This window comes from Sturnira hondurensis, unplaced genomic scaffold (genome assembly GCF_014824575.4).
Source record: "Sturnira hondurensis isolate 20B ecotype Veracruz unplaced genomic scaffold, ASM1482457v3 Scaffold0020237, whole genome shotgun sequence".
In the NCBI taxonomy this organism is placed as follows: Eukaryota; Metazoa; Chordata; class Mammalia; order Chiroptera; family Phyllostomidae; genus Sturnira; species Sturnira hondurensis.
Window position 1 is genome coordinate 5,462,765 of NW_028092868.1, and position 27,412 is coordinate 5,490,176.

The 27,412-nt window shown below is 42.5% G+C and overlaps 1 protein-coding gene across 2 annotated transcripts in view; it reads right to left on the reverse strand.

Moving 5' to 3' along the window:
• Window positions 1-27,412, reverse strand: part of PAX3 (paired box 3) — a 92,279-nt gene that overhangs the window by 23,663 nt on the left and 41,204 nt on the right. For both annotated transcript variants that reach the window (XM_037029319.1, XM_037029318.1), the window contains exon 5: window positions 5,274-5,479. In XM_037029319.1, the coding sequence (XP_036885214.1) occupies window positions 5,274-5,479 (206 nt within the window). The remainder of the gene's footprint in view (window positions 1-5,273; window positions 5,480-27,412) is intronic.

Genomic DNA, 27,412 nt, shown 5'->3' on the forward strand with positions numbered 1-27,412 from the left:
TAAGCCTAATTTTGCCCATGCATAAATTACTGACTCACATTTTTGGTGTGGTCCTCAAAGGCAATCTAAGTTACATTATTCCAGATGGGTTACTTCACATGCAATTTGAAAAACAGGAAAAGAATGCAATGTGTAATCCTTAGAAAGGGAATGCATGACAAGATTCTAAAATGCTTGATTAAACACTAGCTTCAGGGATGTCTAAGGCTGCAATGCCAAGTACAGGACTTGCCTGGCAGGTAAACTCCCCTGGCCCTCCTCATTCACTCCACCCCCTGTCCCTTTCTGGGTCACACCCACCCAGCACCCTGTCATTGCGGCCGCCCAGATGCGACCACTGCGTGCCCCGCTGAGAGGGGAGAGGATGAGCGAGAGGTTGAGGGAGAAACACCAGGCTCCATGAGGGTCAGAGGACCATGGCCACACATGAAAGCACACTCAGGTTCATCTTATACATTCCAGCACTGCACACATGCCGCAAGTTGCAGGATGACCACATTTTTGCTTCATTGTGAAGTTCGAGGTCAACGATTCCATACCTATCCTAACTCCTGAACTATTCAGATCTGTCAGATGGCTTTCAACATCATTGGGCTTCCCTGAGGACCCCAGATCCCTGATGCTAGCAGGATCCTGGGAGATCAGGCATCCCAATAGTTCTTTGTTGTGGTTGTTGTTTTGTTTTTATCATATTTATTTATTCTTAGAGAGGGAGGAAGGGAGAAAGAGAGGGAGAGAAACATTGATGTGGAAGAGAACACCAATCCGTGGCCTCTTGCACACAGCCTGACTGGCGACTGACTGGTAATCCAGGTTTGTGCCCTGACCAGAAATCCAACCGGCCATCTTTCACTCTTCGGGACCACACCCAACCAACTGAGCCACAGGGATCATGACCATCCTAGTATTTTTCAACTGGGGAATGGAATAGTGGAAGATGGCATTTGGGAATATGATAAAAGCTGGAGGCCCACTCCCTAGTTAATGCCCTATACACACATACACACACACACAAGGGGAGAGAGGGACAGGAGGAGGAGGAGGAGGAGAAGCAAAGGCACACAGTTTTGTGCAAGTCTCAAATCTCCTGAAGTCATCCATGATTTTCTTGGTTGTCCACTAGCCCAGACAGAGATCATCTCCGCTTACCTACCTCCAACTTCAAAGTTAGAAAGAAACTGTCTTAAGCACACCGGGATTATAACAGAATTAAGTGACTTACTTAACAAAATGCTTTGACAAGCTGAGACCAAAACCCACATCTTCCGACTTCTAGTTAAATGAAGTCTAGTTGCCATTTCTACGAGCAATTTCCTTTCCTGTCTTCCATTATCTTGGTGGCAATAAGGAATGATTCTTTCCTGTTTCACAGAGTTCTTAGATGAAATATGTACTGAAACTTTTGCACCTCATAAATATTTGTAAATCATCCTTCCCCACAAAACTTTAATGCTGCCATCATTTACAAAATAACAGCTACCCGGGAAGTATATTAGGCAAATTAGTCTCTGGTGGACAACAATTCATAGATTGCATACTCAGATTGGGCTATGATAAACAACATAGCTATTCTCCAAACAAATTTTTATGAAATACTGACAAAGGTTTTAAAAAAGCGGGGGTAAAAAAAAGGAAAGTGTTTGGGTTTGGGTTTTTTTTTCAGTTTGGTATTTGGTTTTCCCAGGTGCCCCAAATTAAACCAACTCACACTTTCTGGCTATCACTCAAACTGAGTTGACTTTGCTACTGCTCTCCCAGATCCTTCTAAAAACTAAAGGATTTTTGTTCTGGCATTTTAATCAGTGATTAACTACTCTCTTCTTTTTCCTGCTGGGTTAAGTAAAAGATCCATATGCTGGGTGTTGTAGGGAATTTGTTAGGCTGTAGATCATAGCTGTGGCTCGGGACGTGATGTGTCTCAAGGGAACTAATGAAGCCGTAAGGAATGTAAAGAGTCACCGGGTTAAAGCCACATTAGGACAGCTGTTAAGTTAATGAGGGCCCTGCTTTGGAGAGGAGGTCACTGTATAGAAAAATATGAACCACTCTCTACTGGTGTGATCCCATGTCCTCTGGAAGTTAATGGGCCATTCTTATTCTCTGACATTCACAGAGCCCGACGCAAGTGCCAGGCACTGTACAAGCCACGCAGGCTCGTGACTTATCCTGTCCCCCATCCTCGTCTTTGGCAAAGGGGAGAATGAAATAGAGCAACACCGAGCGCTCATTTCAGTTGTCCATCACTCGCTTTGTTTGATTTCTTTAAAAATCAATGTTTATTTTTTTTTTTACTCTGAATTCAGAGCTGATATTTGACCTATCTTAAGGCCAACCATGGATGGAGTATAGGGACCAAATCCTGGAATACAGTGCGCACTCAGTAGAGGTTTGCTGAAAGAATGGAGGAGTTTAAACCAGGTCATCATGAAACTATGATAAAAGCAAAATAGATTTGACACATATAATAATTATAGCACTGTCATATATAATATCGTAATATGTATACCATATGTCATTATGTCATGAGCAAAAATATAATGCTTATATATATACATATCATTACGATGCGTGGTTATAGGAGGTCATTTCTGGGAGGGAACTCTGTGCTCCCATGTAACAGGTAGAGGGGCAGAAGAGGACCAAGTGGAAGCTCGTACACTATGAACCTGGCGCGTCTGTGATCCTCACTTCACTCACCCTTCCGCCCACCCCCTGCTATCACAATCATTTGCCCGCGTTCCACCTCTGAATACCTTTCTTGGTCCTCCTTTCCTTTCCCATCACATTGCCATCACTGACCTATTTCGTACCCACAGCCTCCCCTGCCTATCACACTGAGTGTGAGAGTCCTAGCCTGACACCCACGGCTTCCACAGGAGGTCCTCAGCCTAGATTTCCAGCCATATTCCTTCCTGCCACCCACCACTCCTTACCTTCCGACCAAACTGAACTATTCGCTGTTCCCTCAATGTGAGTGAAATATGAAAAGTCACCTGATAGGTAACTCATGTGCTTCCAACTCTCTGAGCTTTTGCTCACACTATTCCCCTACCTGCCCTGTCCAATGAATAACTACTTCACCTCAAAAATCCATCCTTCTCTATGAGCCTCTCTTGTCCACTCCAGCAAGAGCTCATCCTTTCCTCTTCTCAACTCCTACCACATTTGGTCTCTTTCTTGTGGCACTTACCTGCTGTGTTTTAAAATTACTTGCATGTTTACTTTATTACCCATATTAATTATAGCTCCTTAAAAACTTATCTTAATTCACCTTCACGTTCCTTGACTTCCCTAGCACTGTGATGATCATTTGGAAAGTAAAATTGACACAGACAAGCCCTGACTACTGTAGCTCAATGGATTGAGCTCGGGCTGTGAATCAAAGGGTCACCGGTCAGGGCACATGCCTGGGTTGCAGGCCAGGTCCCCAGTGGGGGCCATGGGAGAGGCAACCACACATTGATGTTTCTCTCCCTGTCTTTCTCCCTCCCTTTTCCTCTCTCTAAAAAATACATATATTTTTTTTAAAAAAAGACAATTCCTCTAACTAGACTCTGCAGCCTGGAAGAGGTTACTGCTATAAAATTGTATGATAGCAGAGGCAATTGCCTGCATCTGCCAAAGTGGTGATCACTTTAGAGACCACATCACCTGACTTGTTCACTGCTGAGTTCCCAACCTCACTTTGACTGTAAAAGTTCAGTGTCTGGGAAAAACACATTTCCAGATAAGGTGACTCAACTTCTGAGATAGTAAGGATTTCCAGAACACTCTAACAGGGGTATCCAACCTTTTGGCATCTCTGGGCCACACTGGAAGAAGAAGAGTCGTCTAGGGCCACACTTTAAAGACATTGTGACATGCAATCACACACACAAAAAAATCTCCTAATGTTTTCAGTAAATTTACGATTTTGCGCTGGCCTACATTCCCAGCCATCCTCAGCTGCATGCAGACATCCCTGAGAGACATTTATAATCTTTCAAACGATGCTTTACGTCCTTGAGGGGAAAGTTCGTCATCCACGATGAAAACATCATTCTGTCACTCAACAGAAACATATGATCCACAAGAAGCCTTCTCCAGAGGGTCCAGAGTATAGCTGACTTTTGAACCACGCAGGTTTGACCTACGTGGATCCACTCACGTGCTGGTTTTCGTCAGTAAACACCTGCAGTGTTTTCAGTCCGCAGTTGGCAGTTTGTGGGTGCAGAGGACTTGAGCGAACTGGGATTTGGGTATCTGCAGGCCACTCTGGAACCAATCCCCCACAGATCCTGAGGGACAACTAAATTGTCCAGGAGTCAAGAGTTACATACAGATTTTCAACTATTCATGACTCAGCACCCCTAACTTCCATACTGTTCAAGGGTCAAGTGTACAACTCACAGTTCAAAAGATAATTCAAACTGTTCTTAAAATAGTATAGTTACTTGAAACGCTTCTAGACAATAAATCCCTCAGAGGAAGGGATTTTTACCTTCCACACCTTTGCACATCTTCATAACCGAAAGGCCGTGGAGAGGAAATGTATGGAGTTCCATCACCTCTGTCATTTATGAGCAGTGTACCTTTGGGTAATTCCTTAAATAATCTTATAAGTAAATTGGGGATAATAACAGTACCAACCTAGGCTTTTAATGACAAGTAAATGGTTGATTCGTGTAAAGCACTTAGAACAATACCTGGCACAGAAAAGCCACTCCCAACCTGTTTGCTAATATCTGTGTAGCACCCCCATGGTCCATGTAATGACTGGTACATGACTGGGGTTCCTGAAATGAATGAAAACAGGAATTGACACATTTCTGTGGGTTATAGCTAATGCAATCACATTCTCCTACTAACAGACAAATTCTAAAATAAGAATGCACACTTTCATAAATACCAAAAAATGCCTAGAAGTATCCATCATGTCCATCATAAATTTAGTTGAACTTACCAACCTATTTAGGGGGAAAAAAACAATTTTCTGACTGACTAGCAAAGTAAGATATTGCCAAGTGGTCAAATGTGGGGGAGGTTGAATCAGGCAAACGCAAATAAAAAAGATAAAAGAGGTCGCGACATTTTCATCATGCCAAAGCAAAATATAAAGAAAAGGAATTAGAGAGAAAAGAGGAAACTTTATAATGCTAGAGGCTACAATTCACCAAGCGCCATTGCTAATATGAGCTACCCTCCCGGTTTAAAACCTGCTTCAAAGGAGAAGGCCCCTTTCGGTTTCCTGCCCGGACTGAGTGAGAGGCAGGACCAGCGCCCCGCCGTCGTACCTGCACCCGGGCCTCGGTGAGCTTTGCCCGCTGCGCCAGCTCCTCCCTGGTGTAAATGTCAGGGTAGTGGGTTCTCTCAAAAGCACGCTCCAGTTCTTCGAGCTGTTCTGCTGTGAAGGTGGTTCGGCTCCTACGCTGTTTCCTCTTCAGCGGCAAATCAGGTTCAGAGTCAATGTCAGAGCCTTCATCCGACTGGGGTGCCGAGGCTAAGAGAACGGGAGAAAAAAAAAGGAGTAAAATGGGAAGCATGAAACAGGTCCGAACAGCCGCCATGATTCCGAGCCCAGTCTAAGGCCTGTTGGCTTTCATGGACTCTAAGTCCCTCCTTGCGATAGCATGTTATGAAACGGTATTTAATCCGCTCCCCTACACTGTGCCCCCAGCAGAAATAACGGCGCTCCGCACCTGTCATTCTGGGTCTGTTCTGAGCTGTTAAGAAAACAGGGGCAGCACTTACTCCATTTTTATGATCCTCATCCTTAGCATTTATTTAATGGATAATGTACTGAATGTCTAATGACTGAATCACATTCAATCTGGTTCCAGATAAACTTTCACCAACTTTTACACCAGAAAAATCTGTTAACACAAGTGACATCTTAAATAAATAATCAAAAATCAACTTAGTATCAAAAGAGGCAACAATAATAAACTGTTGTAGGATTCCTATGAAATTATAGATCCCACCTCCCCTCTAAGAAAAATCATATCTAACTATCTCATTACCAAACGTGGGGAAATGCTTTAAGGAGAATTTAGAAACTGTTCATGTGAATCTAAAGGACAAATTCAGGAAGAAGCAGGCATTGTCCGATAAACTGTCCCTAAACTGAAGTTCAGAGTCTGGGTCCCCGCTGAATGGGGTGGGGCAGCTGCCCAGACTGGCACCTCATCCAAGAACTCCGTGCAAAATGAAAGTGCAGAACCCTGTGTTCCAAAATTTCAAGGTAACGACAACAGAGTGTAAAACCACGCGCAGGGCCTTTCTGAGTGTGGGACCCAGGGCAACTGCCAAGGCCGGTCCCTGAAGCCAGCCCTGCTGTGGCCCCCTCCCCACCAACGCTTGAATTTGCCTGCATTCGTATGCATCTGGGAAGGAGACTTCCAAATTGGTACCTAGGAAAGAGGAGAAGGTGCTGGGAAACTGGATAGGAATTTGAGGTGATGATATGATACGGCATCTGTGAGTTGTGACAGCAGCAGAGCACCTGTGGGCCTGCAGAGGACTCTGAGTTCTGAGGGTGCACCAGACACAGGGCTCTGGGCAGGAGCGCAGCCCCCGGCCGGAGCCCGGGACACTGGGGCAATGGCAGAGAGCCATCAGAAGTCTACTGGGCCATAGACTCTAAGTACAGTACAGGGATGGGAGCTGCCTGGCTTCAGAACATGTCCAAGTGTGCTCTGAAACCCCCCTGAATAACTGGGGGTTCCTCTGGGGAAAGGGCTGAAGTGTGCTCTCAGCAAATGAGGAAGGAAAGTCAGAAAATTGTAGATGATCGATGTCAATGCCAAGGAAACTCATTTGCACCCTCAGACTGGTAGGATCTGGGGAAAGAAATGCAGGCGAGGCTAGAAGCAGCGTGAAAATGCAGCGTCTCCTATGCTACTGACTCTGATCTTCAGCTCAGACTTAGCTCTGCCTTACAGAAATCCAGGCGTTCACTCTACGTCAGTGTAAAGTTTATGCTGCCCCAAAAGGTACATATCCAAAATACCCCCTAAATTTAATTTTGTTTTTTAATATTTAACATGTCTACATTTTATTTATATTCAAACACTGGAATTGACAGAGTGAGTTAATATATACATGACAAATTTTAAAAAGTAAATACTTGTGCATAAAAGCATGAGAGTTTATAATATACATGGCATCTACAGTGTGTTAGACACTGTGCTAGGTTTCTAATTATGTTATCTAATTTAATATAAAATGGTCTACTTTAATATAAAGTCATTATTTGGGGATGTTTTAGTATTAAGTTTAAAAAAGAAAATAAAATTTCCTTAAGTATCAAGGAAGTATTAAGTGGTATTTTAAAGGAGTATTAACATGCAAAGTAGTATGTCCCACATTGCCTCATACACTTCAAAAGCTCCCAAGACAACTTGCATGCGTAAATGTTTGATAAATGTGAGCCAAATCTTAAAAGCGATACTTTGCGCCTAATTGTGAGCAGTGGTTCTCACTGCGGTGAACAAGCCAGAGCACGCCCTGGGAAACTGGTTAACACACAGACTGCTGTCCACACTTCCACAGTGCCGGTCTGATCTGTAGGTCTGCGGAGGCTCTGAGGATTTGCACTGTTATCACATTCCCAGGGGGTTGATGCTAATTTTACGGGTCCTGGACCACACCTTGAAAACCACCTCTGTAGACCATTCTAGATTAATTATTCCCTTCCTTCTTAGAATTCCCAAATACAAAAAAATGTTACCTGCCACAATTTATCAAAAACTTTGCTGCCACATATATTTTTTTAATTATAAATAATACGTGCCCCCAAGAAACAAACTATTTCTTTCCCTCGGAGGACCATAAATTCTCATAAAATGTTTTCCTTGTATGCGTCTGGCCCAGGATGCCTGACTTTTCTGTCCCAGGTGAAGTCAGGTGACAGGGCCGACCAAGGGCTTCCTCTGCCTGTGAGAACGTTAAATCTTTGCTCGTACTTTCTCTCACCACGACCCCATTAGGATAATAGTATGTGGAAATTTTCATGTTTCCTTTGGGAGTCTCGGGGGCTATTAAATCCACCCGAGTAAATATGATGTGTCATGCACTGTCAGGTCAATTAATCAAAATCGTCTCTGGTTCCTGAAGGAAGCGGGACGCTTAGTACCAGCAAGAGCCAATTCTGAGGGTCAAGACCACTGTGTTTCACCTTCAAGATAAACATTCCCCAGAATATAAACTTGGGGGGGGGGGCACGAGGCTTTTCTCTGGCTTGTTCACTGCAGGAAGTCTGGGAACATAGTAGGTGCTCAATACATACATGTTGAATAAATGAATACGCCCGGTAAAATTTAAGTTTTGAACTAACACTGATTTCTCTATCATCCTTATGTTCTTAGATGGTTATTCTGCTTCTGTGAGTCTCCCAACATCTTTAACATGAATGTTGGGGGTCTACGAGTCCTCTAAAGTTATTCGGAAATCCTCAGAAGTATTTGCAATACTTGCATTTTTCTGGGGGATATTTATCTTTTTTTTTTCCAAAAAAGCATTATGATTTTATTTTATTTTTTAAATATGTTATTTATTTATTTTTAGAGAGAGGGGGATGGAAGGAGAAAGAGAGCAGAGAAACATCAATATGTGGTTGCCTCTCATGCATCCCCTATTGGGGACTGGGAATCAAACTGGTAACCCTTTGCTTCAAAGTCCAGCGCTCAATCCACTGAGCCAAGCCAGCCAGGGCAGGATCATAATTTTAAAAAACATAAAGAACCACCAGCAGCTGGTGATCAAAAAGATTCAGACTAAGATTCAACAGGACAGCCTTTAACACCAAAAATTAAATTTTCTTTAAGGAGCTAAATAATCACTATTTTTGTTTCTAGGCGGTTTACTGAAAAGCAATCCAAAAGGTTACATCTGACTAGTAAAGCCTCCACATGACATCATTTCAACAGTCACAGAGGAAATCATTTTCCTGATTTTTTCTGGGGGAAATTATATGAACCAACTGATCGTTTTTGGCAACATGAAGCCACAATTTTGCAACTTCATTCTAACTTTTCCCCATCTGTAAACCCCAAAAGGATGTGGGCTTTAAAAATATGTTAAGTCAGCAACCCAAGATTAATCTACCAACTAAGAAATACTATTTCTCAAGATGGAAATACTACTTTCTTTTATCACTCAAGAAAAATAAAATTCTTTACCTACACAGAACAAGGTCCACAATGTCCCAAATTTGAATCGTTCAGTTTTTACAAAAAAAAATCTAAAATTTAAATCTTATTTTAATAGCACAAAAGGAATTATTTTGTGGAAGTTCATCTATTTTACATAGTCAACTTCACTCAAGATATTAAAACAGATTAGATACTAGAACAAAATAGATACTAGATACAAAGTAACCTATCTTGCTAAATATTAACCAAAGATAGCTGGACAGAAAAGAACTATATATCGTTTTTTCTGCACAGAATATCTAAGGCTATGACTTGAAAACTGCAAGCAGCATTAGCAAGACAGTTATCTAAATGAGTAACAAATTGATAGGATCTGGTGAGTAGATTTAAATACAATCTCTTCAATAATATAATCTCTTTGGATTATTTCTACTGCCCACCTTTAATATTAAGGGGAAATTTTTCAATTATTTTTGAGTTTCTTGATTATATTCTACACATGCCTTCACAAACTCTACTTTATTATTCATTGACTGGAAATATGAATCCCCCCATTTCAAACTTCAGAATAGTTTTCATTAGAAAATCCATATCAATATATAACACACAGCCTTTTAAGTGAAATTTTTATTGCTTTAAATTATATATTCCAATCCATATTCTCACTGAAAATTTTTACTCTGTTACCCAAATTCCCTCACAATCCATTCTCTGACTTATACATTGACTTAGTGCATAATGAGCTCAATATCACAATGAACCTGAAGCAAACCTTGCTAGAAGGGTGAGGATTTCTCTCTGTCCCCCAGGTAACTAAATGAAAACGCTGTGAAGTAAATAAACATTTACCCCCATTGTACAGAACAAGGAAGCAGACTCAAAGATGTTATTCTGGGAAGCTAGGATTTAATCCAGGTCTATGGGACTTCAGAGAACAGGTAGGCTAGGCTCTCTCCCCATCTGGTCCTACATAGGTGCTGATTTTCTTATCACACTCACTCACACACATGCACACAAACACACTCACACAGTCTTTCTGAAGAGAAATACCAGAAACCAACTAAAACCAGGAAACCAACCAGGAAATTTAATGTAAACCATTTAGCTAAATGACACTGTTGCTCTAATTTTTTCCAAACTTTCAAAAACTTCCTAGAATCAAATGAAATGTACAGAAATACAACAGTTTATCAGTTTTACATACCAAATCAAACAATTTTTCTAACTGAATACAATTCAGTGACCATATACAGAACTCTACATATTCAAGATAAACCATACTTACTAAACAACAATAAAGTGCTAGGAGATTAATTCATTCACCAAGATAGCAAGTGACTTTAAGAAACCAAAATAGACAGTCTGACCGCTAGCAGTCCCCAGTGTGAAGGATCACAGACCCACAGATCACAGGACGAAGGTCTTAAGGTCCAGGGTCAATCTAGAGCTAACTGTTGCTCACGAAGCATTGAACTGATCACTCCTTTCATTATACTTTCATAAAGCCTTCTCTTTCATGGGGAGAGGTACTAAAGGCATCTTAATGAAAGGAATATCAAGAGTTGTAAAGAACCTGACACTTTTTAAAAATCACATGTTCACAGCAGTTCGGGGTTTAAAAAACTGGATCACAAGGCACCAAGGTTGCACAAACCCGGTCTCCCTTTCCCCATTCTTTCCCTCATTCCCCAAATCTTGCATTAATGTGGTAGTTTCATTACCCTGACACACCAGTGTTTATATATTATTATTAACTAAAGCCCGTGGCTTACACCAGGACTCCCTCTTTTTGTTGGGCACTTTTACAAGTTTCCACTAATTTCTAATGCTCTGGACCCACCATTAGAGGGAGGATTCAAAGCAGATGCAATGACTTAAAACACCCTGGGCTCCATCTATTCACTCCTCTCTCCCTCGCCGCAGCCATGATGGACTTTCAAAACTTTGTAGTACACAGTCAATATTTACTTAGAGTATCTACGCCCATCTTTCCCATTCATTTTAGATAAAAGTGAAAGGAATAAGTCCCTTGAAATCTGTTGAGTATTCACAAGTGACTCAGCAGAGACCCCGGAACTGCCATGGAAAGCACCAACTCCCACCAGGAGCCTGAGTGTTTCCACTCTGCACGTCATTAGCGAGTTTATTTCTTCTCCTTTCTCCAGGGGATTTCAGATCTTAGGAGTCCTTAGTTATCCCAGCGATTCCCATTAACTCCCAAGAATAACCTCGGGAAAACGAACATTGTCAGTGAAAAAGAAAAAGGAACACGCATGGGCAACAATCATCAATTGTCAACTGGGAAGGCAGAAGTGTTACCACCAGGGGGCCAACCATGAGGTTTAATTAAAGAAGGAATTGCAGAATTAGAGAGTGTCGTTGTCCATTAACCCTTTTTGACCTCTTCTGTAACCTCAGGAGATATTCATCCTAGTTAACGCTATTATACATGAGATCTTACCTCAGTTTTATAGGGATTGAGTCACGTGAAATTCTATAATTATTGGTTTCCAGACCAGTATAATTCAGAGATGAGAGACAGGCAAAAAGGGGGGGGCACAAAATAATTCATAAGCATGAATCTGGCGCATTGTCTTTCTTCTCAGCAAGACCTTCCATTTGAATAATTAAAGGATCAAAACATGACAACCATTTAAACTCTGTGTTTGCCCCAGATATAACACAATGCGAGGGACAGACACGGAGGAGGTGGGGGTTCCCTCTCTGCAGGCGTTGAGGCTGAACTTCCTTCGTCATCATCGGTCATTTGCTCTAAGGTGGCCTCAGACCGAATCAGAGGGTCTTTTCGCACGTGCTAAACTTTCCAAGCTAGACCTGTCGGCATTTGTACTCAAAGCTGTGTCCCACTGATTCTAAAAATATATAAAGATAAAAATGAACATCGTGTCTGAGAGGTCCATGAGGTTGTTTTACCCCGTGTCTGAGTTTCAAAGTGCTTCACAGAAATATTCCATGAGGTCTTTCATAGGACAACTAGAAGTTTGACGCACCTACTTGGCTGAGGAAGGTCCCCTGTGGTTGCGGGTTCCAGGATTCCACACCAAGGGGTAATGGGACGCCTCCCTGTGTTTCGGTCTGAAGCAGCCCCTTTACACCGAAAGAGGTGTGAACGACCTCTCTCATGTTTACTCGGGTGAAAGCCAGGAGTGAAGCAAGACTGATACTCCCTCACAGACCCAGAGTAAATGACAAATGACATTTTCCCTTTGTGATCTTTGGGATTTTTGTTGACTTATTTGGAGGCTTTTGTTGGATCCCAAGAAATGGCCTGTGGCTGAGGCCTATTCTCCCGATTTCCACGCTCCATCTGTGGAATCCATCAGCGGGGCACTTACCCTCATTCAGAGCTCTGACACCTGCCTGGCAGGGAGCAGCAGACACAAAGAAAGCGGGAGTGGATGAGAAAAGGGAGGTTGAGGGGTTTTTTTTGTTTTTTGTTTTTTTCAGAGGAGGGAGGTGGGGGAGGTTGAAATGGATGCACAGTAGGGGTTAATCCAATCCAGTTGAGAGACTTCAGCACCTGGAAGCTTCTCTTCCACATTAATGCACGGGCTAAGAAGTAATCAGTGACATTGTTTTTCTGGGGTTTAAAACTGTATATATGTCAAGAAAAGAAAAGGGAGACACGCTGAAAGGAACAAGCACAAGGTTTCAACAAAATCCTGAAGTAGACCCAGAATGTCTGGGACACCTAACAATCTCTCAAGCAGCAAACTGAGCCTCCCAGAATTCATAACCCAGAGCCAGGATCTGAGTAATTGTTATCTTGTTAGTTGATAAATTAGGAAAGATGAATTACAGCCACATCAGTGGTCTACTTGGAGGCAGAGGGTCTTGTTTTGTTTTCATTGCCTCTACACTTTCTTAGGAAAATGTGCCTCTACAGAATCTTCAACCAATGCCAGAGAGAGAGAGAAAGAGAGAGGGAGGGAGGGAGAGAGTATGGCAAGGATATTCTGGACTTTCTTGCACAAAGGTGCGTTTAAGAACACCCGATCGAGTGAAGACCCTCCAGTCATTTGCGGACTCTGGTGCCCTCCCCGCCCAGCAGTCCCCGTCGGGGAGCTGGAGACCTGTAACGCTATTCCCCTCCCCTCTCGCCCAGGTCCTTCCCTCCGAAACCGCCCTCTCCCAGCACGGGGTCATTAGAAGGAAAATAAGCTCCTGCCAGGTTGGTGCTAATCAAAGTAGCGCAAATAAACCCTGACACTCAACAACTCCCCGAGTGCTGCCCTGGGAGGTGAGTACAGATTGGTTAGGAATGTGACCGGCTGCAGGCACAGCCCACGAGGGCCCGCCCCGAGCCCTGTCGCCGGGCAGTTATTTTAAATGCGCTGCTGCGTGGACCTTGGTGTTTATTTAAGATAAGGGCTGACAAGCGGAGGCTGGCAGAAGCGCCAAGCTGCCCCCAGGCGCGGAGTCGCGCCGCCCCAAACCACCCGGTATCCGAGGGTTCCAGCCACTGAATCTCGGCTGCAAGCTGCTGCGTATCCACCTTACATAGCCACCTTATCCAGAAGGCTTTCTGCGGACGGCCGCCACGTTCCCATCAGCCTCTCAAATGATTGTAACAGCGAAGCTACAAAGCGAAACAAAGGCCACGCTTATTCTTGGTAGTAGCAGAAGTCGCTGGCGTGTCCGACAGAAGCACATCCGCAGCCTTTCCCTGGCCCCTGACGCCTGCAACGTTTTGCTCGCGCGAGGCACAGGATCCCCCGAACGAACTACCTGTTCCAGCACCTCCCTCCGAAGGCCTAACGGGAAGGACGGACGCGACTGGCTTGGGGACCCTGACACCCGCCGGAGCTCGCCCAGCGGCTCCCCAAAGCCTTTATTTTGAGACTGGGCGTGTATAACAGCAATTCCTTTCACAGCGCGAACCTCCCTGGTCAAGTCAAGCTCTAGTCACACCTCCTTGTGCCGCCCCTGCAAATAATCTCTAGTTGCAATTTTTTTTACATGGCTTTTTGAAACTCCATGGTAACCGCCACCAGAGCATTTCAAAGAGAAAAAGAGCTGAAAGCCCCCCAAGAAAATGCGTTGCTATTCAATTAGGAAAACTGATTAGTTAACTAATTAATCAGCTAACAGCTTTCTAAGAATAGTCTCCCATGATAAGAACTTTCCCCCCTCCAGAGCTTAAAAGTCCGGCGTAATTAAAGTGAAGAAGCAGAGCTCTGGCCGCCGGATGGCAAGTCTCCCGCGTCTCAGAGCTGGAAGCGAGGCTCTGGGTTAGCGGGATGGGATTGGGTTGCACGGGACAAAGAACGGTAATTTGCACACTGAAGGGGAACAGGAAAACGGTGGTTCTCGTGAAAGGAAAAGGGCCAAGTGACTTTTATTTACAATTGCCAAGAGAGCGGCTATGATTGGCCATATGTGGCCCAATTGCCCCTCTTATCTCGGCTGGCCATCGCGTCCTTTGGGAGCTGTTAATGAACTGGGTAATTGAGCTCCTGACAAGTGTTCCCCAAACAAAACAATAGGAAGAAGAGACAAATGAACATTTTATTTGCCAATCAGAGTTGGTCCGGCTTTTCACAGAGCTGCAGCTAAGGAGAGGGCTGAATGCGTAACACAGGGCATTGGGCGCAAGCAGATGCAGGCACAATAATAGTTAACTGACAGCTCATGGCCCATCTGGGCTTCACATTTTGTTAAAGAAATTACTTGACTTGCTAAAGAGACGAACGTACAGCTGCCCCAAGTGCTGCACGATAAGACATAAATCGTTAGCCAAACTGGTTCATTCTTAAAATGACAATGCTCATTAACAGTTATGTTGGGACATTTAGTCAGCACAGCTTGACACAGTTATGACTTACAAAAAATGTGACAACTCATAGATATTCAATGGAATTGAGTTGGGGGGAGGGGGAACCAAAACAGTGCAAACCATTTGAAAGAACAATAAGCATTTTTAATGGCTCACAATTAAATGTGCCTTTCTAAGACGCTATGAATGAAAAAAGCCTAATGAAATAGAAGATCATGTTCCATGTAGTGATTGTGTACCTTCTACCATTGATAGCATTTATTCAGAACTGTAAAATATTGGAAATGCTGTCATTCTGGGTTGATTGCATTGATTTCCTCAAGGCTATCAGAACAAAAAAAAACAAGTAGTTTAAGAAATAATTGTATCTGGTCCTTTCACTTTCCCAACCATACTCATCTTCCTCCTTTGGACAAACAGTTCTTTAAAGGGGGCGGGGGGGGGACCATGTTGCAAAAGACTAACTTTAAGAGGAGATTTAGCTGTGTTTTTGTCACTGAATTGGAATTAAATCCACAGTTTCTGATGCACGCATGGCAGCGTGTTTCACCCACTGCCACATAGAATAACTCACCTCTGAAAAACTCCTTTCTGCACACTGGTTAACCAGAGGCGCAGCATGGCTCTCTCAAAGCCCGTCTTGTGATGCTTCCTTCAACGTTCTGGGCACAATTACATCAGTAATGGCGATGGCCACACAACCACTCGCTGACGGCTTACGTGAGCCAGCCCCTGCCTCCTGAGTCCCTCACCTTTTCTTCCATTTTTACCCCGAACCCTGTTTGGAGGGCTTTTGTCACCCCCACCTTATAGATGAGAAAAATGAGCGCAGAGAGTATGGCACATGTCTGTTTCAGGAGGACACAGAGAGCTACCCAAAGATAAGGTCGTGTATATCGAATATGCAATCTTACAGGCATTGTCTTTTGCGGAACAGGATTGACCGGGGCAGAAAGAAAATCTGGGGCCAATATTGTCCCATTTTTTTCTTCCTGGTCTACCATGCCTGGACTCATGTCACAAATCAGTTGTAAAAACATGGCCATAAAAGATGAGTGACACTTTCAGTGGTGGTTGGTGGATGTGAAAACTATGTCATGTGTAGTTACTAGGAAAGAATTCTTGCTGTGAACCCTAAACCTCAGCTGTATTTACTGAGCTTTCCATGCGACACAATTGGACTCGTGACACAATCGCCAAAGACAAAGAATCACCCTGCCTTCAACTTTACTTTCCACCACGGACTGTCTTTGCTATGGTTGGCATCAGCCATGTTTAAAGCCAACAAACAAACCAAGGCTCCGTACGCAAAAGAGGTAACCAGTCGCACAGACGGCCTTTCGGGGGCAGAAAGCAAAAGAATGCTTTTGCCACCCTGGTTAAGACGGGACTACTCCAAATCACACATGACCCGTAGAGCGTTATCCACCACTGCCCTTTGCCAGAGTTAGCATGATGGGAGATGTCTGGAAAATGGAAGAAAAACAGGTTTAAGAAAAAAGTTAAAAACTATGCTTTGGGGGCCAGAAATCTATGTAAAGAGCTAAGAAGATAGGTGACTCAGAGACCTGATACTGAAGTGCTTGAGCAAAGCATGTACAAAATGGCAAATCGTCGGAAGCAGCCCTTCATTTTATAGCTGGAAGCCGAAGAAAGCGGGTGGCGTTGTCCCAAAGCTTTCATCTTTCAATAAACAATTTTCGAATCCCAAGGATGTGGCTGATATTGTCCCTGATGCCATGGATGCAACTATAAATATTATATGGAGCTCCAACCTGGGAAGTAAAACTCAAATCGCCTAACTTCCACTCCAGTGCTTTGTCCGTGAAGCAAAGCCAAGCATCGGTGTGTACAGAAGATAATCCTGCCATGACCTGCGGCAACAGAAAGATTAAGTAGGCTCTCAAGGCTGAAAAACCCTGATACATTATTTACTAAATAACAGAGCCATAGATCCTGTGAGGCTTCGATCTTTGATATAGAGATCAAATTAATATCATACCTAACTGCTTTAACTGACACCTCCTCTGTGGCATTTCCAGACTGTTTCTTTGCTTTTTGTTTTCTGTTGGGTTCTTTCTATAAGGAAGAACAGGGGCAGAGCAGGGAGTTTGTTACGAAAATCCAAATCTTATCAGGCTCAATGACTGCTTGTAGGGAGATTCAGAGAGGTAATCACGGAACAGAAATGAAAGGGGAAACTTCCTGGAGTCAACAGGGAAAAGGAGCTTCATTCTCACTGGCAAAGAAATTAGTAGCAGGGTCGAGGTCATCATCAGAAATCACTCACAGGACATGCGCTGTGCGAGAAGTCCTTTTCTAGAGGCTGGGAGGAAAGGGGCAATAAAGAAGAGAGTGTGGATTTCTCCTTCCCCATTGGTCCTGCAAAGAAAGGTATGAGGCTCAGGGCCAGGAGGCTGGCCCTCAGAGCAGCGCCACATCCCACCAGAGGACTTGGGGAGAAATGACAAACCAGTCAAGATGACTAAGCAGATGAGGTGAACGATTTGCCCCCGTCCTTGGATAAGCACAGCTGCTTTTATGATTTTTATTTTCTTCTCTTCATCCCTAAGCAACTGTCCCCAACTAAATGTCATGGTGGAAGACCTCCAGCTGGGGAGCAGGCCAACCTGCCCCAAACACCCACTTGTCCACTTCCTCTCTGATTTGGGGCAAAATGCCTAACCCTCTGAACCAGTTTTTTCACTAGTAAAATTGTCTTTAAAACACCTATTTCAAAGGCTGGTTTTAACCCTGCGGAGGTCACGGTTGATCTGAGAGATACAAACTCTTTTCTTAAATATTGTTACATATATATCAGGTGCATAGTTTCAAGGTCCCGACTAGCTTGAATGTTATGTCTTAACATTAGTCACATAAAAATGCATATGCACCCGATAAATGTATTTATGCATTGATATGTATGTGTGTATATATATGTATGTGTATACATATATACTTTATACATATATTTTACACATATTTTATACATATATTTTATAACTACATATATAAAACATCTTCAGTAGCAGGCTTCTACATGAACTATTGGACAACTGCCTCACCTCTTCACATTGCCTTTTCAGGAACAAACTGGCAGAACTAGAGGGAAATGAATAAGGAAGTGCTTGGTAGGAGAGAGTAAGGGGGGAGCAGAAAGAAGAGAACAAAACTGAGGAGGCTCAAGGTTCCACGCTAGCAAAGAGTTCCACGCTAGCAAAGAGTAGTAACTCGGTCAAGTGACTTCAGAGTCGGGGGTTGACTACAGACACTCCTTTCTCCGAAGGACTGGGACTCTGAGGACAACTTGTTTTGAGTTAGGAAGGCTGAGCTGAGCAGGAGAGGGGTCTAAAAACATGCCCTAACCCTTAGTAACTTTGGATAAATTAAGGCCCTCCTGGGTGCAGTTAGAAGGCAGTCTTACCCATCCTTCCTACCCACACCAGCCAGTAATTTTAGCTGGAAATCCCTCGATCCATAAGTCATGACAATGCTAAAATTTAAAGAATTGGCTGCTGACTCAATTTGAACTCAAGCCCTACTTTTCACAACTTAATCATACTTCATTCCTAAGAGGAGTTTATTGGACAAAATATACTATATTTCTTATTTGAGTGTGTTTTTGTTTTTACATTACAAAGGTACATTACATTATAAAATAAAACTTGGGCAGTGTCTAAAAACAGTGATAGTCCTAGAATCTAAACACTATTAATTTTTTAAAGATTTTATTTATTTATCTTTAGAGGAGAAGGGAAGGAGAGGAGAGAAATATCAATGTATGGTTGCCTCTCACGAGTCCCCTGCTGAGAACTGGCTTGCAACCCAGGCGTGTGCCCTGACTGGAAATCGAACCTCGATCTTATGGTTCGCAGGCCCATGCTCAATCCACTGAGCTACACCAGCCAGGGCTAGACACTATTAATTTTATTTTTTTAAGATTTTATTCATTTTAGTTTTAGACAGAGGGAAAGGGACGGAGAATGAGAGGGAGAGAAACATCAGTGTGTAGTTTCCTCTTGTGCACCCCTCACCAGGGACCCAGCCCACAACCCAGGCACGTGCCCTGACTGGGAATCAAACTGGCAACCCTTTGGTTTGAAAGCCAGCACTGAATCCACTGAGCCATGCAAGCCAGGGCAAACAAACAGTATTAATTTAAAATTNTTATTTTTTTAAGATTTTAGCCCTGGCTGGTGTAGCTCAGTGGATTGAGCGTGGGCCTGCGAACCACACGATTGCGGTTCGATTCCCAGTCAGGGCACACGCCTGGGGTGCGGGCCAGTTCCCAGCAGGGGACTCACCAGAGGCAACCATACATTGATATTTCTCTCCCTCTCTCCTTCCCATCCCCTCTAAAGATAAATAATATATAAAAAAATCTTTAAAAAAAAGATTTTATTCATTTTAGTTTTAGACAGAGGGAAAGGGATGGAGAATGAGAGGGAGAGAAACATCAGTGTGTAGTTTCCTCTTGTGCACCCCTCACCGGGGACCCAGCCCACAACCCAGGCACGTGCCCTGACTGGGAATCAAACTGGCAACCCTTTGGTTTGAAAGCCAGCACTGAATCCACTGAGCCATGCAAGCCAGGGCAAACAAACAGTATTAATTTAAAATTAGAGAGATTATGTAAATGAATGGGTGGGTGGATAAAACAAGAGATAAAACATTGACTAAACTGTTTTACTGTGGGTCTTCCTAGCCTTTTGTTCCAGTATGCTATCAACAAAATATAAGTTTTTTAAAACCATCTCTAGCCAGTGTTGAAATGAAGTTTGTTGTTTTAGTCATGACAACAAGATTGTTTGGTTGGTAGTCTTGTCAATATGGGAAAATTTAACTTGAGTTCTGAAATGATGTGGCATTACTTCTTCCAATTTGCTAAAATACACCTGTAGATGCATTTGAGTGTGCAAATATAAGCATTGGCCCGTCTGTATATATGAGGACCGAGATAACTGACACACATTCTCATTGCGGTCCTATAACACAGGCATGGAATCCTTTCAAACAAGCATCAAAGCCACTCTGGACTCTCACAATAAATAAGCCACTGTTTTAGCAAAGCTTGTCACAGGCCTGAGGCGTGGGAGGTGGTGGTCCTCCCAAATCCTCATCCCCATTTCTAATGAGGCTGCCGTTAAGCAAGAGGAGACCTTTATAATGCTCTCTTCTTCCTGAGAGAAGATGCCAGAGGAAGATCAACGTGTGAATGTCTGAGCCCACGTCTGTGCACAGAGAGAAAGTGACCAGAGAAAAAAACAACAGAAGAAAACCACATGAAGTGTAGGAAGACAGCCTCCCCCGTCACTAACAGTGTAAATTGCGGAAGGAAAAATTGGGAGTATGTCACTGTTTCAAATACTCCTTTAGCCCCAGTGGTGTGGCTCAGTGGATTGAGACTAAAGGGTCGCAGGTTTGATTCCCTGTCAGGGCACATGCCTGGGTTGCGGGCCAGGTCCCCAGTAAGGGTCTTGCGAAAGGCAAACACACATTGATGTTTCTCTCCCATTCTCTCTCCCTTCTCCTCTGTCTATAAAATAAATAAGTAAAATCTTTTAAAAATATTTTTTCTGCTACTTGCTATCAATGTTCATGTTTTATGTAGATGTGCTGCTTAGCATAGAATTTTAAAAGCTGGAACTTACTTCAAAGATCATCATACCATACTTTATCTTATAGATTAAAAATAATAATAACTGAGTTTCCAGTGGATGAAATGACAACTCTGTCACCTCCTGGTTTGTTAGTGGCGAAGCTAAATCTCAAACCTAGATCTTCAAAGTCTAAATTCTGGTTCTTTCCTCTTTACCACATTATCCACTCACTTGACTTTTGAATTTTCTGTCTATATCTGTGTGGACTGACCTCTATTTTCCAATCAGCTGGTAGCTGGAGTCCTTCTAGCACTGCTAAAACCACTGAATCCAAAAATTAGTGAGACAAGATGAAACTATTTGGATTCAAGATGGGGACCAGAGGAAAACAATAAAGAGGGTTCAACATTTCCACCATTCTCTGTGCATCGAACTACAATGTAATACTGGTTTTGTTTTTGATTTTTAAACTTTTTTACCTCATAATAACTTCAAAACAACTTTTTTAAATGAAGTTGACACTTGAGTATTAAAAGGACATGCCCACAGTCTCCGCAACCAATTAAGGTGCCAGAGTTGAATAGGTACCACCAGTCTTCACTCTAAAAATGCATAAAAGTATTTTCTAGATCATCTATTTATTAACATCATTCACAAATTTCTTCACTCAAGTAACACAAATATTCAAATGTTGATCATTGTAAGCAACATGTACAAGAAATAATTGATATGTTCCTGAGTAAATCAGCATTAAGATGTAGAAAACTATTAATAAGTGTGCAGTTGACCATGTAAACAAAAACCTGCTAAGCGTTCACCATGTGGAATTTTAAGTTTTTATTGTCATGGAAGAAATTCACTTTTCAGAATCCCATGTGCTTGCAAAAGCAGACAAAGGGCTGGACATATTATACATAACTCACCATCTGTTTTACTTAGCATGCTCTGTGTACCCATCCTTACACAATGCCATGCACAGGTCTCAAAACCCAGTTCCACAAAACCTTCCGTGAGCCGCCCTAACATAAACAGTCCTTTTTCTCAGTCCTACAAGAGCATTTCATATTTCTCATACATTCAGCACTTTCCCTCTTAATTGAACTATTGACTAAACTTTCCGGTCAACTCTTTTGCAATCACACTCATTTCTCTGATTGACCACTTCCTTGCGTTCATATAACTTTCGCTGTGCGTCCCAGTGGTACATTTTCATCGGCAGGGTCAAACAGTCAGAGGTCGGCAAACCCACTAGCAAGTTCATAAGGACAAATCCAACAAATGCAAACACCACCTGATGAAGAGCAGGTTTTGAGGCAACTTGGTTCTTTGCCAGCTGAATAGTTCTGCAAGCAAAAAATTAGAGGCCATTCTAAAAGAAATGGCTTTGTGTGTCAAAGTTCAATGGTTTTTCTGACTCCTGTGATGTTGAAGAATTCACAAAAGAAGAGAAATGGACTGATGTGGTCATGGCTTTACCACAAAATAAGGAAAGAATAATTGAGAGGAGCACAGAGACCATTTTGCCTCAATTTTTCATAGGATTCCAGTTTGGGAGGCCTCCACAGGCAATAGATAAGGAGACCCTTTCTTGACTTTCATAGTTACCACTGAGAAGCAAATGGATGAAACTGTTTAGTGAACTGTGACATTCACATAACACACATCTTTTTGTCATCGTTATCATCACAATATTGTAGCGATTATAGTAGACAATTGAGCACCAACTAAATAGAAGTTATTGAACAATATTAGATTAAAGAGGAATTATATTAAGACTTTCACTCCACGGAAAATAAAAATATAAGTATAAGAGATTCTTCTCTGATCAACTAAACACACTTTCCCCTTTTTTTTCTCGAACTTTCCGATTTTCTCGGAATACAGGAAGACACCAACAGCACCATTCCTCTCTCAGCTTCACACCTCTTTCCCTGAGAAAAATCTGTCCTTTTTATAGTTTTTTCTTCAGCCTTAGGCCTATGGGAAGATTTACTCTCAAATTCCAGAATGGTACACATTCATCAACAAAGGTGTGTTTCTTCTTTGAACACATCAACAAAGATGTGTCACTTCTAGAAAGATTTGAGTAAGTATCAACTTGAAAATACAGAGCCAGAAACAGATCCATGTTTTCTGGGGCCTGAAGCTTTTATATTTTGAGGAGAGGAAGTGTTTAAAAAACATAAAACTAGCCCTGGCCAGTATGGCTCAGTGGATTGAGTGCCAGCCTGCAAACCAAAAAGTCGCTGGTTCGATTCCCAGTCAGGGCACATGTCTGGGTTTCAGGTCAGGTTCCCAGTGGGGGGCATGTGAGAAGCAACCATACATTGATGTTTCTCTCCCTCCCTTCCCTGCTTTCTAGAAATAAATAAATAAACTCTTTTTTAAAAATGAAAAGTAAAAAATAAAGAACAGAAAACTAGCTTACTTTTGCATTTTTCCCCCAAAAGACCACATGGCCACGTGTCACACCATCGCGACCCTCTGCAGGGATGCGGAGGGAGAACTCCCTGATGGGAACTCTGAAGTCAGCTTTGCTGTGGATCCTCTTTCTGCTCATGAGCCTCTGGTTAAGCCAGCGTCGCTGAGTGCAGGGCACAAGAGAAGATGCTCTTTCTATATTCACCTTTCCCACCATGAACACATTGTAAACAGCCCTACACAATAGCAATGACATCGCATTCTGTCTCTCAGATAGCAGGGACAGACAGGTCAGCCGACAGGATTCTCAACTCCCTAGAGTCTTTCCTGGGGCCGTTAGGTTTCTTCCCCAATCCCACTAACGTCAACCCTCGAAGGTGGCCACTCCCTCAGTCTGTGAGTAAAGCCCACCCTGTTGTCCAAGAAGTGAAATAATGGAGACATGCATGTCATGGGAAGTTCAGGGGACCTCATGATAAACATGGGAAGCCACTTTTCTTTGTTTTCTAAACTCCGAGAAATACCCTGGGGACCCGGGACACATCCTAGGTAGGGATCTGGAGAGTGTGCTGATACTCTCACGAACTCACCACTGTGAGGGTCATTCCTTCACCCATATATCCCATACATCCATTAGGCCTCAACAGGAATGTAATTGAAACACTTACAAATCCTATTTTCAATATGGTTTTTTTTCCTGCAATAGTTCTGTGTACTAATTTTATAATAATTGAGAAGTACCCCCATAAAAGCTTGGTTATTTTCATGGGAATTTGTAAATAATCTTGAGTCAATTCAACATTTTAATCAGCATGTGAAATCTTTTTGTACCGAAAAGACGTACCTTCTTAAACTTGAAAAAAATCAGAGTAATAATCAGGAACACCACTAAAAGTTCATGCATGTTAATTAACTTCATAACATCCTGCACAGAAAATATTTGCACCATAGAAACACCATTTGTACCAGGAAAAAATATGATGAAAAGGGGACCTGCACTGGACTTAGGCCTAATATAATACTCTTAACAACCAAAGTAGAAGAAATGGGACAATCACTAAGTTACAAAAAATGACTTTACTAATAATGCTTTTGCTTAAATCCAGGCACAAGGGCATTAGAGTGTCACTTACCAAAATAATTCCTTGCATTTCTTCTTTACTTGCATCTGAAAGTATGGCTTTATTCTCATCTGATATCTCTTAAATTCTGAATACGTTATACGACCTCACACAGTTTTAGCCCAAATGAATCATATGGGACTAAATTTCTTTACATTTACTCACATTTTTAATAGATCAAACACTAATTTTCACTTACCTCAGCAGTTCTAGCACATTATCATTTGAGAAATATTTATTAAACATGAAATTTTGAGCTGATTTTGCTAAGACTCCACAAAACTGAAAATACCCATTTGCTTTTAAAGGCCCACCTATCCTATCACTGTTTGTCTTCTAGACACTGGTTCACAAAACCATACAGGTTTGTCCTGACTGGTGTGGCTTAGTGGGTTGGGCATCATCCCACAAACCGGAAGGTCAGCAGTTTGATTCCAGGTCTGGACATATGCCTAGGTTGAGAGTTCAATTCCCAGATCAGGCACTCATGCGAGAAGCAACCAATAAATGTTTCTCTTGTACATTAACGCTTCTGTACTTCTCTTTCTACCTCCCTTCCCCTCTCTCTAAAATAAATAAATAAACTCTTTTTGAAAAAGCGATACAGGTTTCAAGTGCACAGCTCAACAAAACATCACCTCCACACTGCACTGTGTGCTCCTTGACCCAAGCAAAGTCTCCTTCTGTCCCCATTTCCCCTCACTTTGCCAGGCCCACCCACCCGCACTCCCCTGCCCCTCTGGCTACCATCACACTGTTGTCCATGGCTATGTGTTATATACGTTTTCTGTTTAATAAATGGATCACATAAGATTGGGTTATTATTTTTGCCTCCACCATTAAATGTTATTTAAGGGAAAAATTTGTCTTCTAGAAGTGTTCCAAGGTGTGGGTCTAGCCCATCTCTGGTGAATGCAGATGGTCAGCACGCCTTCACATTGAGTTGCTGCATGACCAGAAACTGCCAACAGAACTCTGAGAATAGAATCACCACGAACGTAGATGTAGTGCTAGAAAATAGAATACACGTCCAAGTTAAAGATAGGAGGCCTGTACTGGAGTCAGCCAAACACAACTCACTGCCTATCTTTGCCTTTCCTGTCATCTAGGAATGGTGTCTACATATTTAAGTAGTTGAAAAAAATAAATAACATCAACACACAAAAACTAAATGAGCCCTGGCCGGGTAGCTAAGTTGGTTAGAGTGTCATCAGATATACCAAGGTTGTGGGTTCAATCCCTGGTCAGAGCATATGTAAGAAATAAGTGGAACAACAAATTCTCTCTCTCTCTCTCTCTCTCTCACCCCCTTCACTTTTTTCTCTTAAAAAATCAATAAATAAAATAATTTTTAAGAAAATTAAATGAAATTTTAGTATCCATTAATACAGTTTATTGGAACATAGCCATGCCCATACATTTATGTATCCTTTATGTCTACACACTACAAAGGCAAGCTGAGTAGTTTTAACAGAGACCAATGTTCTGCAAAAACAAAAATTTTCACTACATGTGAAGAGCCCTTTACCGAAAAGAATCATCGTGTTCTATATAACAGCCAACATTTTATGGGTACTTATTATGTACCAGGAACCTCATCAGGCATCTTTATGGGATTTTGTTCATCTAATCCTCAGACTAATACCATTTTATTATCCCCCATTTTACAGATGAAAAACTGAGGCACAAAGAGAGTCTCATAGCTAGTATGGAGTGGAGGTGGGTTTGGCATAACATCCCTCTCACGTAGATGTTTGTGTTTATGAATCCCATGCCAAACTTTATCCCCACATTCCCTGTCACCACCAAAGCACATCACCACTATCATCACCCAAAAGCAGGCAAAATATGGAGCCCACAACACGGCCTTTGTGCAGCATGACGCCAGCCCCACTCCCTGTGCAGTGGGGACCCAGGACCGCCTCATCCTGTCTCTGCTACAGTCACTCACCCATGTCCACTCGCAAACAAGCCAGAGTCGTGGGGGATTTTATCCCATGAGAGTCATGTCTCCGTGATGTTACTCAGCTTCATGAAGCAGGTGGCAAATGTAACTTGTGGCCATTCTCATCCGAATGGCCAGCACCAGGCCAGCAAATTGACCTTTTCAGAAACAAGGAAGCTAGAAGCAGGACAAAATAAAGAACTGGTATTTTGTTCCCGGGATTCTATTCTCAACCCAGACATTCAGTTAGGCAAGTTACCTAAACTGTGTGGCTTCTAGATTCTCCATTGGTAAAGGGGTAATAACAATCCACCAGTGACTGTGAGAAAAACTATTCCACGGGTGTGAACAGACTTTAGAAAATGCGGAACAGAAATACAATCTGAAAGTAAATGACAGCATTGAAGTATAAAATNACCTTTTCAGAAACAAGGAAGCTAGAAGCAGGACAAAATAAAGAACTGGTATTTTGTTCCCGGGATTCTATTCTCAACCCAGACATTCAGTTAGGCAAGTTACCTAAACTGTATGGCTTCTAGATTCTCCATTGGTAAAGGGGTAATAACAATCCACCGGTGACTGTGAGAAAAACTATTCCACGGGTGTGAACAGACTTTAGAAAATGCGGAACAGAAATACAATCTGAAAGTAAATGACAGCATTGAAGTATAAAATGCACATCCTGGTTGACATTAATTAGTACGGTAACTTTCTCAAATGCTAAGGGCATTCTGGGGTATGAATCAGGATCCAAAACGTTGTGCTAAGCAACACAATATCTCTATGAATAAACCCTAGATGGTGAACCACCAGGAACAGCAATAAAACAAGTTGTCAAAGACTTCACTAGAGCCCAGGCACCAGGATACAACCTACATCATACATAGGTTTAAGGACATGTTTTCTTTCCTGGGGGCAGGGGAGGATTAAAGCTTTTAATAACCTCATCACAAAATGTGTCTCTCACTTCACATTCATGCATTCACCAAATGGTTGTTTAGTGCCCACTCTAGGTCCACGTCTGTGCAAAGCAGGATGCTCCAACAGGTGGACTGAGCAAAGCTCAGTCTAGCAAATACCCCATTTCCAAAAGGACAAATCCGACATGCAGTCTCCAGGAAATGCCAATTGCCAATGTTTTTTTAAGTGGAGAGTTTCACTTGAAGTTTTCAGTCAGACATGTTAGATGGTCAACCTGATAAGAGTTGGACTTCTAATCTCATTTTGCATTCAGTGGCTGTGTTATTTGCCTGTGGGGGAAGGGGGATGTGTTATGTGCCTGTGGGGGAAGGGGGGTAGTGGTCACGGTCTTCTATTTTTTTTCACCTTACATTTTGTTGGTGTTTTCTTGCGTTACCTTTAGGTTGGTTTTGTCGTACTGAGGTATGCTTGTCTGT